Here is a 14,260-nt window from a genome sequence, read left to right on the forward strand (position 1 = left end):
TCTCTTTCTCCCTCTCTCTCTTTCTCCCTCTCTCCTTCTCTCCATCTCTCCCTCTCTCCCTCTCTCCCTCTCACCCTCTATCTATCTATGCGAGTGCGTTTTGTTTTGTTGTTTGGGTTGTCCTGTCTGTATAGTGCTGCATTGTGCTAGTATGTGTGCATGAACAGCGTCGCCATCCACGTGCATATGCCTGCATACACACACTTCCCTACATCCCGTTACGGCATCTCTACATCTACGCATTCTTTAAGACGGAGATTCCCGAGGGCGGAGACAAACACCTGCTTCGCCTCTTCGCATAAGCCGCAGTTCCCGCTTGAGCCCTCTCATGACGCAGGAGACAGACAGACGTCCCGAGGACACACTCGCTCCGGGCCAATTCACTTCATCACAGGCTCGCCAGACTTGGGAGGGAGGGGGGAGGGGGGAGGATAGAGGAAAGGGGGGGAGATAGAGGGAGGGAGAGAGTATAAAACGGGATGGAGGATAGAGGGAGGGAGGGAGGATAGAAAGGGAGGGAGGGAGAACAAGGATGGAAGATAGAAAGGGAGGGAGGATAGAAAAGGAGGGAGAATGGAAGGGAGAGAGGAGGGAGGGTAAGAGGGTAGGAGAGGATGTTGGGTAGGAAGTGCGGGAAAAGTGGTAGGGTGGGTAGGAGGAGAGGGAGGGAGGAGGGAAGGGTAGGAAGAAGTGAGATAAAAAAGGAGGAAGGGAAGGGCAAAGAGAAAAGGAATAGAGGAGAGAGAGAGAGAGAGAGAGAGAGAGAGAGAGAGAGAGAGAGAGAGAGAGAGAGAGAGAGAGAGAGAGAGAGAGAGAGAGAGAGAGAGAGAGAAAGAGAAAGAAATGGAGAAGAGAAAGAAATGGCGAAGAGGGAGAGAGGAGGGGAGTCACAGAAAGAGGCAGGGATATGGATACGAAAACGAGCTAATGTGACAAAGATGAGCTGAAACGATGAGGTTGGGGGTGGTGGAGGTATGGGTTGGGAGAGGGTTGGGGGAGGGGGATAGGGGTTAGCCAGAAGGTCTTCAGCGCAACAAAGACTCGACTAACTACACAATGGGCGCGTTTAGTGGCCAGCGCTGTTTAAGGTGACTGGGTGTCCTGCGGTGGGGCGGTATGCCCTCTCCCCCCGACCACCCACCTCCTCTCTCTCTCTCTCTCTCTCTCTCTCTCTCTCTCTCTCTCTCTCTCTCTCTCTCTCTCTCTCTCTCTCTCTCTCTCTCTCTCTCTCTCTCTCTTTCTCCTTCAACTTTATTTATAAAAATGGAGATTTTAAGTGCATTTGTAATTGTAGTTAGGCAGCCTTTCCCCCAGCTGCAGGGGCAAGATATTTTTATCCATGTATTTCCCTTTCTCCTTTCCCTTTCTCTTGTTCCTTTATCCAATTATTTCCCATTCACCCATCTCTTCTCCTTTCCTCTTGTCCCATTTTTTCCAAAATGTTTCCCTCTTCCTTCATCTTTTTGTCTCTTCTCTTGCCTTTTCCTCATCTCTTTTCCCATTCCCTTTTTAAGAATTTCTTCCTCCATCCTGCTTCCAGTATCACCTGGTTTGTTCCTCTTCTTCCTCGTTCTCCTCCCATCGAGCTATTTTCTCATCCTGTTTCTTCAGTGCTCCTTCTCGGCTCTCGTTACCTTCGGGCGTTGACCCGCCTTGGCCGTGCAGTGCCTCCGCTTCGCGACCTTCCTTCGTTATGCGACCTGCTCTTGCCTTCGTTATACCGCCTTCCTGCGCTGCACGACCAGTATATGACCTGCCTTCGTTATACCGCCTGCCTTCGCCACACGACCTGCCTTGAGCTCATGGCGACCAGTGCTGCACAGCGGATGGCGAAAGAGAAGCGCGGTGATCAATCGTCTTTCTGCACTCATTGCACAAGGGTCTCTTACGCTTGCAAAACTGACGACCACTTATCAATGGATTCCAGGTGTAAGGATCGTGGTCGTAGTTGTTCGCGAGGATATTTTCGTTTTTTTTATTTTTGCTTCTTCCTTTGCGCATTTTTGTTTTCTTTATTCGCCCCCTCCTTTTCTCTTCCTCCTCTTCCACATTCCATCTCCCCCTTCATCGCGTATTCCTCCACCCACTCTCCCCTCTCTTCTCCCCCTCCCCTTCCCCTCTTCCATCTCTTATTCCTCCACCCACTCTCCTCCCCCTTCCCCCCCACTCCTCTTCCACATTCCATCTCCTCCTCCATCTCATATTCCTCCATCCACTTTCCCCCTTCCCTACCTTCCCCCCTCGCCCTCCCTCGCCCTCTCTCCACCTGAGTGAACCGACTCCCCACGGAGGTACAAACACTCAAGTGTCTCTCCTGCTTTCTCGGCTCCTCGAGGGGTTATTTTCGTTTTCGCGAGTATGTGCTGCTTGCCATCCCCCCCTCGCACCCCCAACCCCCAATCCCCACCCAACCCCCACCCAAGAAGAGATGTTCTACAGGTGTTGGGGTGCTTGCACTTTCCTAAGAGGTTGGCATGGCACGTGGGTCTGCGTGGGCGCGTTTGTGCTACGTACGTACCCTCGTGCAGTACGTGTGTGTGCGAGCAAACAGGTGCACACCCGTAGACTACATACAAGCACAGGAGCATAGAGAGAGAGAGAAGGGGGAGAGGGAGGAAGAGAAAAAAGAAGGGAAAGAGAGAGAGAGAGCGAAAGAGAAGAGAAGAGAAGAGAAGAAAGAAAGAGAGAAACAAAAAAAAATAACACGAAATATAGAAAGAAAGAATAACAAAACAAAAACCTCATAGAAGAAGCAAAAAGCAAAAACAAACATGAACAAGCCCTCCCCCTCCCCCACCCCCCACCCCCCAATAAACGCCAAGCCAAAGATAAGTAGGAAGAGAGAGATAAGGAGGAAGAGGAGGATAAGGAGGAAGAAGTCGCAGTTCTCGATTCTTGCATCACCTTCCCTCTCTCCGTAGCAACAAGCAACACGGCTGCAACATGCAACACGAAGCTCTTGCAAGGAGTATGTTGACCAAGATATATACATGCGTGACTGAAAGGTTTATGTGTATCGCTGACGGAGAAGTATATTTGTAGATTCTTAAATTGCTTAGTATGGAAGCTGTTTATCTTTCCTTATCATTCGTTGCATTGCTATTGTTTTGCTCACTTCTCCTTTCTCTCTTTTCATTTCACTTTTCGGTTTTTCTTCGTCCTTCTCTTTTCATTTAACTTTTCGGTTTTTCTTCTTCCTTCATTTTCTTCTTTGGATACGTTCATTTTCGCTTTATTTCTTTATTTTCTGTAGTTCTCTCTTCGTTTCCTTCTTTTTGCTTTTCATCTGTTCTTCCTTCCTTCTTTGAATGACTCTCTATCTATATTCTATTTCATTTATCTCTCTTTGCTATGCCTTTCTCATTTCACCTTCCCAATTCCCATTTCTTCTCCTTTATTTTCACTCCCTCTCTCTTTTCCTTATTTTCCTCTCTTCCATTTTTATTTCCCGTTTGTAGCTTACTTCCCTATTTTCACGCTCTCTTCTCTCCTTATTTTCCTTCAGTCTTTCCCATCCCTATTCCAAATTCCTTCCCTGTTTTCCCTTCTAGTTTTCACCTCTTCTCATTCTTCCCATTCAACACTTTTCTTTAAATTCTTCTGAATTATCTTTCTTTTCTTCTTTTCTACTTTCATAGCCTCTTTCCTGTTCCATGTTCTCCAACAAACACAGTGAGGGAGAAAGTGAAGCTACAAAAACTCTCCCTCTTCCTTATTTTTTTCGTTCCTACCTTCCTCCTTTCCCTTCCCCCCCCCCTCCTCCTCCTTCATCCTCATCTTCTTTTCCTCCTTCCTTCTATATGACCATCCTTCCTTCCTTCCTCTCTTCCTTCCTTCCCTCCCTGTTTATCAACCATCCGTTCTCCTTTCATTCTTTCATCCATCTTACTCTTTTCATCCCTCTTCCCTTCTCTTCCTCTCCCTCGACCTCCTATCTGCCCCTTCTTTCTTCACCCCCCCCCCCCCATTTAATCCCCTCTTTTCCTCACCTCCTTCTTTTCCTCTTCTCTTTCCTACCCATCCTTTCTCTTCTTATTCTCTTTACCTGCTTCCCTGCCTATCTTTACCCTACCTGTTCCTTCGTCCTCTTCTCCTTCCTTTCCCTTACCTCCCTTCTTCATTCTCTTCCCTCCTCCCCGGTCTCTCTTCTTCCCTCCTTTTCCCCCTCTCTTCCTCCTTCCTCTCCCCCTCTCATTTTCTTTCTCCTTCTCTTCACACCAATATCCTCTCCCTTCCCCCCTCCTCCCTCCCCCTCCCCCTCTCTCCCTCCTCCCGTCCCCTCTCTCCCTTCTCCTTCCCCCCTCCCCCTCTCTCCATCTTCTCCTACCTTTGCTACTTCTCTCCCCATCTCTCTCTCCCTCCCCCTCCCCCTCCCCTTTCCTTCCTCATTATTTTCCCTTGACACATTATAGATATTGAGATTAATGTGAAATATAGAAAAAGGAGGGAGGGAGAAGATTGGAGAGGAGAAGAGAAAGAGGAGAGGAGGAGGAGAAGAGGAAGAGAGGAGGATAAAGATATTGAGAGAGAGAGAGAGAGAGAGAGAGAGAGAGAGAGAGAGAGAGAGAGAGAGAGAGGAGAGAGAGAGGAGAGAGAGAGAGAGAGAGAGAGAGAGACGACAGATGAGAGGCTTGAAAGAGAGACGAAAGGTGAGAAAGGGACATGAGAGAAGAGACCGAGGAGAAAGAGACGAGACAGAAGAGAAAGAAAGAGAAAAAAAAGAGAAAGAGAGAGAGAAGAGAGAGAAAGAGAGAGAGAAAGAGAGAAAGAGAGAAAGAGAGAGAGAGAGAGAGAGAGAGAGAGAGAGAGGAGAGAGAGAGAGAGAGAGAGAGAGAGAGAGAGAGAGAGAGAGAGGCGATAAAAGAGACCAAGAAAAATGGAATCAGAGCCACTCATCGTAAGAGGATCTCGACATGATTCATTAGCTCTGTCATTCATCCCGGTGCCGTCATGAAGTCATGCAGCGTTGGCGGCACTGCATGACAGCTTCATATATTACGCACATGCATGAAACGGCGCGGGGGGGGGGGGGGATGGAGGGCTATACATAACGTGTATACATACATACATACATACACAGACAGAGACAAGCAATCAGACAGACAGACAGACAGACAGATACCCTAAGAACGACGAAAAAAAAATCTAAAGTCAAACAGACAGACAGACTCACACCAATCGAGTGAAAGACACCCCCCTCACGCTACCCCCCCTAACCCGATTCCCTTCGTCATCACTACCCCCCCACTCCAAGCCCCTTCCTCGTCATCACTACCCCCTCCCCCTCCTCCTCCTCCTCCTCCTCCTATCTCCTCCCTGCCCCTCCCCTCCCCCCCTTTAAAGAGATTTAGCGCCTCGAAACCCCAGCCAATGAATCTCGCCGGCCATTCTCTCTCATTCCCACAGATCTACCGCTACGGTCAGGAGGAGAAGGAGCGGGGGGGGGGGGGATTTCGACCGTGATAAAGAACAGGGAACAGGCGCTCCGGTGCGAGACGGAGGGAGGGAGGATGGGAGGGAGGGGGAGGGGGTATAAGGGAGGGAGGGAGAGGGAGTTAGGGGGTATAAGGGAAGGAAGGAGGGAGAATGGAAGGAAGGGAGGGAGAGAGGAAGGAAGGCAGGGAGAGAGGGAGAGGGAGGGAGGGAGGAAGGGAGATAAATTAATAAAGAGAGAGAGAGAGAGAGAGAGAGAGAGAGAGAGAGAGAGAGAGAGAGAGAGAGAGAGAGAGAGAGAGAGAAAGGGAGAGAGAGAGAGAGAGAGAGAGAGAGAGAGAGAGAGATAGAGAGAGAGAGGGGGGAGAGAGATAGAGAGAGAGAGAGAGAGAGAGAGAGAGAGAGAGGAGAGAGAGAGAGAGAGAGAGAGGAGAGAGAGAGAGAGAGAGAGAGAGAGAGAGAGAGAGAGAGAGAGAGAGAGAGAGAGAGAGAGGGGGGAGAGAGGAGAGGGGGGGGAGAGAGAGAGAGAGAGAGAGAGAGAGAGAGAGAGAGAGAGAGAGAGGAGAGAGAGAGAGAGAGAGAGAGAGAGAGAGAGAGAGAGAGAGAGAGAGAAGGAGAGAGAGAGAGAGAGAGGAGAGAGAGAGGAGAGAGAGAGAGAAGAGAGAGAGAGAGAGAGAGAGAGAGAGAGAGAGAGAGAGAGAGAGAGAGAGAGAGAGAGAGAGGGAGGAGAGAGAGGGGGGGAGGGGAGAGAGAGAGAGAGAGAGAGAGAGAGAGGAGAGAGAAGAGAGAGAGAGAGAGGAGAGAGAGCGAGAGAGGGAAGAGAGAGAGAGAGAGAGAGAGCGAGAGAGAGAGAGGAGAGAGAGAGAGAGAGGGAGAGAGAGAGGGAGAGAGAGGAGGAGAGAGAGAGAGAGGAGAGAGAGAGAGAGAGAGAGAGAGAGAGAGAGAGAGAGAGAGAGAGGACGAGAGAGAGAGAGAGAGAGAGAATAAAGAAAGAGAGAGAGAGAGAATAAAGAAAGAAAGAGAGAGAGAATAAAGAAAGAAAGAGAGATAGAATAAAGAGAGAGAAAGACAGAGATTACAGTTAAATTCTCCCCTGAAATTATGCCGTGGCTTTCTGACAGCGAATATGATTAGATCTGTAACTGAAGCTAAAACTACACACGCAGCAACATAAATCGTCACGGTAATAATAATAATAATAATAATAATAATAATAATAATAATGATAATGATAATAATTATAATAATAATAACAATAACAATAATAATAGTAATGGTAGTAGTTGTAGTAGTAATAATTGTTATTATTACAACAATAGTAATGATAATAATTATTATTATCGTTTGTATTATTATCATTATTATAATGACAGCAATAACAACAACAATATAAATAATCATAATGCCATCAACAGTAGCAGCAGCAGCATAAAAGTAGCATAAAAAAAACAGTAAAAACAACAACAATGGTAACAACAACAACACTTGACAATCTATTTTCTTCTACAAGCGACACATGATGTAGAATTTATCATCGTCGTCTGGAAAATATTTCCCTCCTCCCTCTTTAACCTTGAAAAAAAATAAAAATAAAAAATAACCTGATCCACAGCATTAATTTTCCCTCTTTAATTCTCGACACGCACGTTCTTATATATATATATATAAAATGAATGATAGCTAGAATTATTATCAGCTGGAATTAAGATACTTTTAACTCTTATATTAAAGCTCCTTGATGTGATCTTGTGATACCCCCGTTTTCTTTGACCTTTCTACCTTTTTCTATAAAAAAAAATTAAGCTGTATATTTTTTCATCTTTCTTTGATATGAAAAATACATAGATAATAGCTAGGGGTAATAGGGTTTATATACAAGATACAAGATGCAAATTGCAAGAGGCAAGATACAGAATTCGAGATACGTGATACTTTATACACGACATACTACAAGTTACAAGATAGGCCTACATATTAAATGATACAATATACGTGTGTAACTGCAAGCATCACATCAAACAGTAAGCTAACTTCCCAAAATAGCAACACAGAAATACATTACTAAACAACAAATGCACAGATAAAATAAGAAACTCGAAACAACGGTACATTTTTCCACTTACCTTTATAACAAATAAAGAACATAAAATACGATTTTCCAAACATACCTTTAAACGCAACGGGGGCGTCAGCTCGAGGGGGCGGGGCTTCCGTTTGAATCTCGACTGCGGGTTCGGTGGTGGCCACGCCTATGGCCACGCCCATCAGGAGGACCACGACGCCCACCACGAAGGGGGACGGCTGACCCATCTTGGAGGTCAGAGGTTAAGTCACACTCTCTTCAATGGGCTATTTGACCTCGAAAATGTACAGTTTTTTTTTTTTTTTTTTTCTATTACTAAAATATATACACACTTATTTATATTTCTATTTTCACTTCAGATTTACACTATGCTTATTACGATTCTCAGTTGTTTTTTTTTTCTCTTTATATGTTTTTCTCCTGCGTTTGCTTAGTGTTATTTTCCTTTTTTTTTATCTAGAAAGTATGTTTTCACACACACTTTAGCTACATATATCTGTCGAGGAAAATTAAGAATTATTAATAATGTTATTTTTCTGCCACAGGTTATATAAGCTGTATTACATATTCTGGTAAAAATTTTAAATGCAAACATGTACATATAACCGCACACTATCGCGCACTTTCTCTTCATTAAACTATATTCCAAATTTCAAATAATGATAATAATAATTATTATCATGCTCCCTCTTTTTTCTTCGTATCCCCCTTCCCCTCTATATACATCCTCCTCCCTCTCTATTCCCTTATATTTCCTTCCTCCCCTCTCTCTCTTCTCTTCTCTTCTCTCTTCCTCTCTCTTCCCTCTTCATCTCCTTTCCTACTCTCCATCCACTCCTCCTCTCCTCAATCTCCTTCTTCACTAGCCTCTTCTCCTCTTGTACTTTCTCCCCCCTTCTCCTCTCCTCCCCTTCTCCTTTTTGCTCTGGTTCTCCTTCGCCTTCTGCTTCTCCCCTCCTTCCTCCTTTTCTCTCCCACCTTCTACTTCTCTTCTCCTCCTCTCCTTCTCCTCTCCTCCTCCTCCTCCTCCTCCTCCTCCTCCTCCTCTTCTCTATACCACCCACCCACTTATCGCGTATTTAATGATCTCTCATCTTTCAGCGAATACATGCAGCGCGTCACTAACTGGCAATTTACGAAACCGGAGAAGTATTAAAGTGACAAACAAATTAGTCCTTTCTTTTTATACTTTTTCCCCCCGAGTCTATCTCATTTTCTTTTTTCGCATTTTTCTAGGTTCTCATCTCGACACTTTGCCGTATCGTATGTCGAAAACGCAACGCTCGACAGACAGACAGACAGACACATGAATATACAAAAATTAAACGTTTTGGTGACGAACAGACAACTGTGATCTGGTGTTGACAGACTGTCGTTTTACTAATCTCTTTCTTCCTTTTTCCTTCGTCTTCTTCTTTCTCATCTCTTCTCATCTTACCCCCTGCTCCACCTCCTCTTCAATTTCTCCTCTCCTCCCTCCCCTAAACCCTGCCTTAACCCCCCCCCCCCACCCCCGTATCAACAAAGCGAAAATTAACAAACGTTTAAGTGGTCAAGTCATTAATATACAGTTACCCCTGAATACAAAAAAAAAATCATTAATACCCGCTCGGCATTTAACTTACATTCTTCCCATATTCACCACATACAAAAAACAAAACATATTAATTCACTGTTCTAAAAAAAAAAAAAAAAAAATGCACACTTCGACATCTTGCCATGAACTCTCCCCCTCCCCCCCCTCCTCCCCCAACAGTTCATGATCCCGCGGTGAACATTGGTGAGTTATTCTCAACGAAATGTCATGTCTTATTAGGATCCCGCTTGCCAAGGGGCTTCGCAGATGTGGCGGTGGGAGCGAGGGGGAGCGGGGTGGGGGAGGAGGGAGGGAGGGAGGGAGAGAGGAAGGGAGGGAGAGAGGAAGGGAGGGAGAGAGGAAGGGAGGGAGAGAGGAAGGGAGGGAAGGAGGGAGGGAACGAGGGAGGGAGGGAGGGAAGGTGGGTGGGAGTAACAGAGGGAAGGTAGATTGAGAGATAGAGATAGAGAAAGAGAGAGAGAGGCGGGGGAGGGAAGGTAAGGGAGAACAGGTAGGAGGAAAGGGGGGAGGGAGGGAGAGAGAGAGAGGGGGAGGGGGAGGGACAGGGGGATGGGCGGGGGAAGTGAGGAAAGGGAGGACAGGAAGGAGAGAGAGGGGGGTAGGGGGTGAGGAAAGGGAGGACAGGAATTGGGGCAGGGAGGGAGGGAGGGAGGGAGGGAGGGAGGGAGGGGGAGGGAGAGGGAGAGGGAGAGGGAGAGGAGAGGGAGAGGGAGAGGGAAAGGGAGAGAGAGAGGGAGAGAGAGAGAGAGAGAGAGAGAGAAAGAGAGAGAGAGAGAGAGAGAGAGAGAGAGGGAGGGAGAGAGAGAGAGAAAGAGAGAGAGAGAGAGAGAGAGAGAGAGAGAGAGAGAGAGAGAGAGAGAGAGAGAGAGAGAGAGAGAGAGAGAGAGAGAGAGAGAGAGAGAGAGAGAGAGAGAACAGCCATTATCATCGACTTACCGCCACGATATATGACAAACGAGAAGGTAATTCCAGAGGGAAAAGAGCGTAATAAAGACACGAGAATTCACACATCCGCAACTTCGAGACGCGGTTGAGATGTAGTGAAACTGCTTCGCTCAATCGCTTCGGAGTTTCGAAACAATGAATCACCGACCGTAAGAGCATATTAATTGACTTCTTTCTTCCGAGAAATGACCTAGTAATCCGAAATGGAAGATAAGTTCAGGCTGATATTTGTATCTGCGACGGAGGTTATCTAAGAGGAAAGAGGAAAAATATTCGTGTTATTTCTCATTATTCTCTCTCTCACTTTCTATCACTCACTCACACTCGCTCACTCTCCCATCTTTCCCCCCCCTCCCCCCCCCCCCCCCCCCCTCTCTCTCTCTCTCTCTCTCTCTCTCTCTCTCTCTCTCTCTCTCTCTCTCTCTTTCGCTCGTGCACTCGCTCTCGCTCCCGCTTGCTCTCGCTCTCTCTCTCGCTCCCGCTTGCTCTCTCTCTCTCTCTCTCTCTCTCTCTCTCTCTCTCTCTCTCTCTCTCTCTCTCTCTCTCTCTCTCTCTCTTTCGCTCGTGCACTCGCTCTCGCTCCCGCTTGCTCTCGCTCTCTCTCTCGCTCCCGCTTGCTCTCTCTCTCTCTCTCTCTCTCTCTCTCTCTCTCTCTCTCTCTCTCTCTCTCTCTCTCTTTCGCTCGTGCACTCGCTCTCGCTCTCTCTCTCTCTCTCTCTCTCTCTCTCTCTCTCTCTCTCTCTCTCTCTCTCTCTCTCTCTCTCTCTCTCTCTCTCTCTCTCTCTCTCTCTCTCCCGTTGTTTTGGGGTGTTTGTTATGTCAAGCGCCGTGTTTGTTTACTATTTTAATCTCCGTGCTTAACGCTCCAGCTAAAATAATAACGCAACCCTTCCGCCCCTGACTCGGTCTCGACTCCATGCTTGCCTCACCCACCAGGCGCGGTGTTTACTCTCTCTCTCTCTCTCTCTCTCTCTCTCTCTCTCTCTCTCTCTCTCTCTCTCTCTCTCTCTCTCTCTCTCTCTCTCTCTGCCACTCCCACCACCATTCCCTTTCCCTTCCCCTCCCATCTATCCCACTCAATCTCCCTTTCCCTATCCCACCCTTTCCCCCACCTCGCACCCCTCCCTCTTGCACCTCCCACTCCCCCATTCCCACAGTCTCCTTCCTTTCTTACCTCCTCCCTCTCTCCTCTCCTCCCTCCCTCCTCCCTCTCACCCCCCCACCCACGCACCTTAGAGCCGCCTACCTCGCAACGCAGAACACGATAACACCTTCTCCCGATAACCAAATCACCACATACCGACCGACCGACTAACCGACTGTTCACACTGACGAGATAATGTTGGTCTCTTTGTTCGTTCGTTTGTTTTTTACGTATACAATAACGTTATGTGATTTTTTTTTTTTTTTTTTTTTTTTTTGGGGGGGGGGGTTGGCTTCACTGGAGGATTGATTAGCAGTGAAGGATTTGATATAAATCTTTGATTTAGATAAGAATGTTTTCGAATCAAGGAAGCCATTTTTATATTATCTTTGTTTAAAGAAAGTATTTTCCTTAACACTTAATCTAAGTAAGCAACTTATCTCTGAATTAAACGTGTTTAAACATCTGAAGCCTTTGACACACTCACAGTTCTGCGTAATCTGAATTTCCAGCCATATCATTGCCTATAGCTAAATGATAAGGATACATTCTTTTGATAGCCGTGTGATTTGATGGCTCTGCTGTCCTTATTCAGTGAACATGACCCACTGGTCTACATATATACACTTAAACCTCCATGGTACAAGCACGAGGTGTATACTTTGTGTCTATAGGTGTGAGTTTGTTGTATGTTTATGAGTGCTTGTATATGGATTTCTTTATACATTATTGTGTGTGCATATTTACAGATATACAATTACTTTGATTGATATACATAGTGCTATAAAAATACAACAGAATATACATAAGTAACTGACAAAAAATTTACTCTTCCTCTCCCTCCCTTCCTTCCTCCCCCCCCCCCCCTCTCTCTCTCTCTCTCTCTCTCTCTCTCTCTCTCTCTCTCTCTCTCTCTCTCTCTCTCTCTCTCTCTCTCTCTCTCTCTCTCTCTCCCTCTGCCACTAACTCATCTTGCTCACCTCCCACCTCTGTGGCCGGGAGCGAGAGGATGCTTTCCCTTGTTTCCACGCACATTACCTACAGTTTCCTCTTGGCACGTGGTTAACAGTCTTGGCAACGAACAAAATACTTTTTTACACTTCAGCTTCGTTTTTTTTAATGTTGGTTATTCATGAGATATACGTGAATAGATGCCCTTGAATGATTTGGGTATGCATACTTACCTTCATTAAGCTAACCTAGTCATTCGTAAGGTAAATGGGATTGCCAGGTGTTTTTATTCGTGGTGCGTGCTCACCTTACCTTCCTTACCCTAATCTGGTGTTGGGGAAATGCGAATTTATATTCGTATTATCAGTTTGTCTGTATGATTTATGCTGATCTGTATACCAGTCTACTTACCTACCTATTGATTAATCTAGAAACTACAAACACACACACACACACACACACACACACACACACACACACACACACGCACGCACGCACGCACGCACGCACGCACGCACGCACGCACACACACACACACACATACATACACACACATATTTATATATATATATATACATTTATAAATTATTCCTCTTGCCTATCATATACACCAACGTTTGACAGTTAACTTTGCATTCCCCTCGATGTATCACACATTCAACTGCACAAGACATGTCTCACACATTTTCTTCTTTATAATTATATACTTACAATGTTATCGTAACAAAGATAGATTATTTAAATGGTCAATTCACAACATAAGTGAAATATGACACGTTAATAAACAGTAATCGAATTTAATTTAACAGGAATTCTTTGAGCCGGATTTCAATGCGAACAGGTAGAAATGCAAAACAAACTGTGTGCTAAATCACCACTGTCCTTATCGCAGTTTTCGTCACTAAGTTCATCGCCATCGTCACCAAAGTCATCACCATCATCTCACGTGTTTTCCTATCGCTGGTTGGGCCCGGCAAGGTTTGAGATTGGTAGGAGAGAGAGAGAGAGAGAGAGAGAGAGAGAGAGAGAGAGAGAGAGAGAGAGAGAGAGAGAGAGAGAGAGAGAGAGCGAGAGCGAGAGCGAGAGCGAGAGAGAGAGAGAGAGAGAGAGAGAGAGAGAGAGAGAGAGAGAGAGAGAGAGAGAGAGAGAGAGAGAGAGAGAGAGAGAGAGAGAGAGAGAGAGAGAGAGAGACGGACAAGGCAGACAGACAGACAGAGACAGACAGCCAGATAGAGACAGACAGACATTTAGTGTTAAAAGACAGACAGACAGACAGACAGACAGACGGACAGATAGATAGATAGACAAGCAGGGACAGAGAAGGCGAGATAAAGGTACCTGTTTGCACTCCACTCCCCCAAACCAACTTTGCCAAATTCACGTGAGATTTTTTCTGCTGTTCAGATATATGAAGAAAAAAAAGTTTCTGGCGTAAATCCCTGATGTCAATTTCCACCGAGGCTTCACCTGGTAGCGGAAGCCCCCCGTGAAAACCCGCACTTCCAAATGGGTTTGAAATTTTCTATCTCTATCGCGACCAAACGCTGAACAATAACAGCCACACGGCACCTAGCACGGAGCGCACGGCGAACATCCTCTCTCTCCCACTGGTACAACGTAACTGGCTCGGCGCTGCTCGTGCTCCCGTGGCCCTCGCCGGGCTGGGTTCAGCTCTTGTGCCGCCGTGCCCGCCTCTTCAACGCGCTGTACCCGCTCTCGCTGTTGCTGTACCCGCCTCTTTAACGTGCGTTCTGTTGTATCCGCTCTTGTTGTCACCGTACCTGCCTTTACAGCACGCTGTGGTTTTACCGCTATTGCTCTTAGTGGACCTGCCTCTTCAACACACGTTGCCGCTGTACCCGCTTTTGCTGTTGCTGTACTAATCCTTCTCCAGTGCACGCTGATGCTGTACCCGCTCTTGCTGTTGCTGCAGCCGCCTTTTCATCAGGCATTCACGTTGTACTCGCTCTTACTGTTTCCGTGCCTGATTCATTAACACTTGCTACCGCTGTACCCGCTGTTGCTCTTGCTGTACCCACTCCTTCAGCACACGGTATCGTTGTATTCGTTCTTGCTATTGCGGCGCCCGCCTGTTTAACATATGTCC

At 46.5% G+C, this 14,260-nt stretch overlaps 1 protein-coding gene across 3 annotated transcripts in view; it reads right to left on the reverse strand.

Moving 5' to 3' along the window:
- Nucleotides 1-13,842, reverse strand: part of LOC125035309 — a 46,121-nt gene extending 32,279 nt beyond the window's left edge. For 2 of the 3 annotated variants that reach the window (XM_047627612.1, XM_047627610.1), the window contains exons 1-2: nt 13,621-13,642; nt 7,602-8,012 (exon numbers count right to left, since the gene is read on the reverse strand). In XM_047627612.1, the coding sequence (XP_047483568.1) occupies nt 7,602-7,743 (142 nt within the window). In that variant the 5' untranslated portion in view covers nt 7,744-8,012; nt 13,621-13,642. Of the gene's footprint in view, nt 1-7,601; nt 8,013-13,620; nt 13,643-13,722 lie in introns of those variants that run through there. The other variant, XM_047627611.1, reaches the window with a different exon arrangement.
- Nucleotides 13,843-14,260: the final 418 nt, after the last annotated feature.

This window comes from Penaeus chinensis, chromosome 19 (assembly GCF_019202785.1).
Source record: "Penaeus chinensis breed Huanghai No. 1 chromosome 19, ASM1920278v2, whole genome shotgun sequence".
Classification (NCBI taxonomy): Eukaryota; Metazoa; Arthropoda; class Malacostraca; order Decapoda; family Penaeidae; genus Penaeus; species Penaeus chinensis.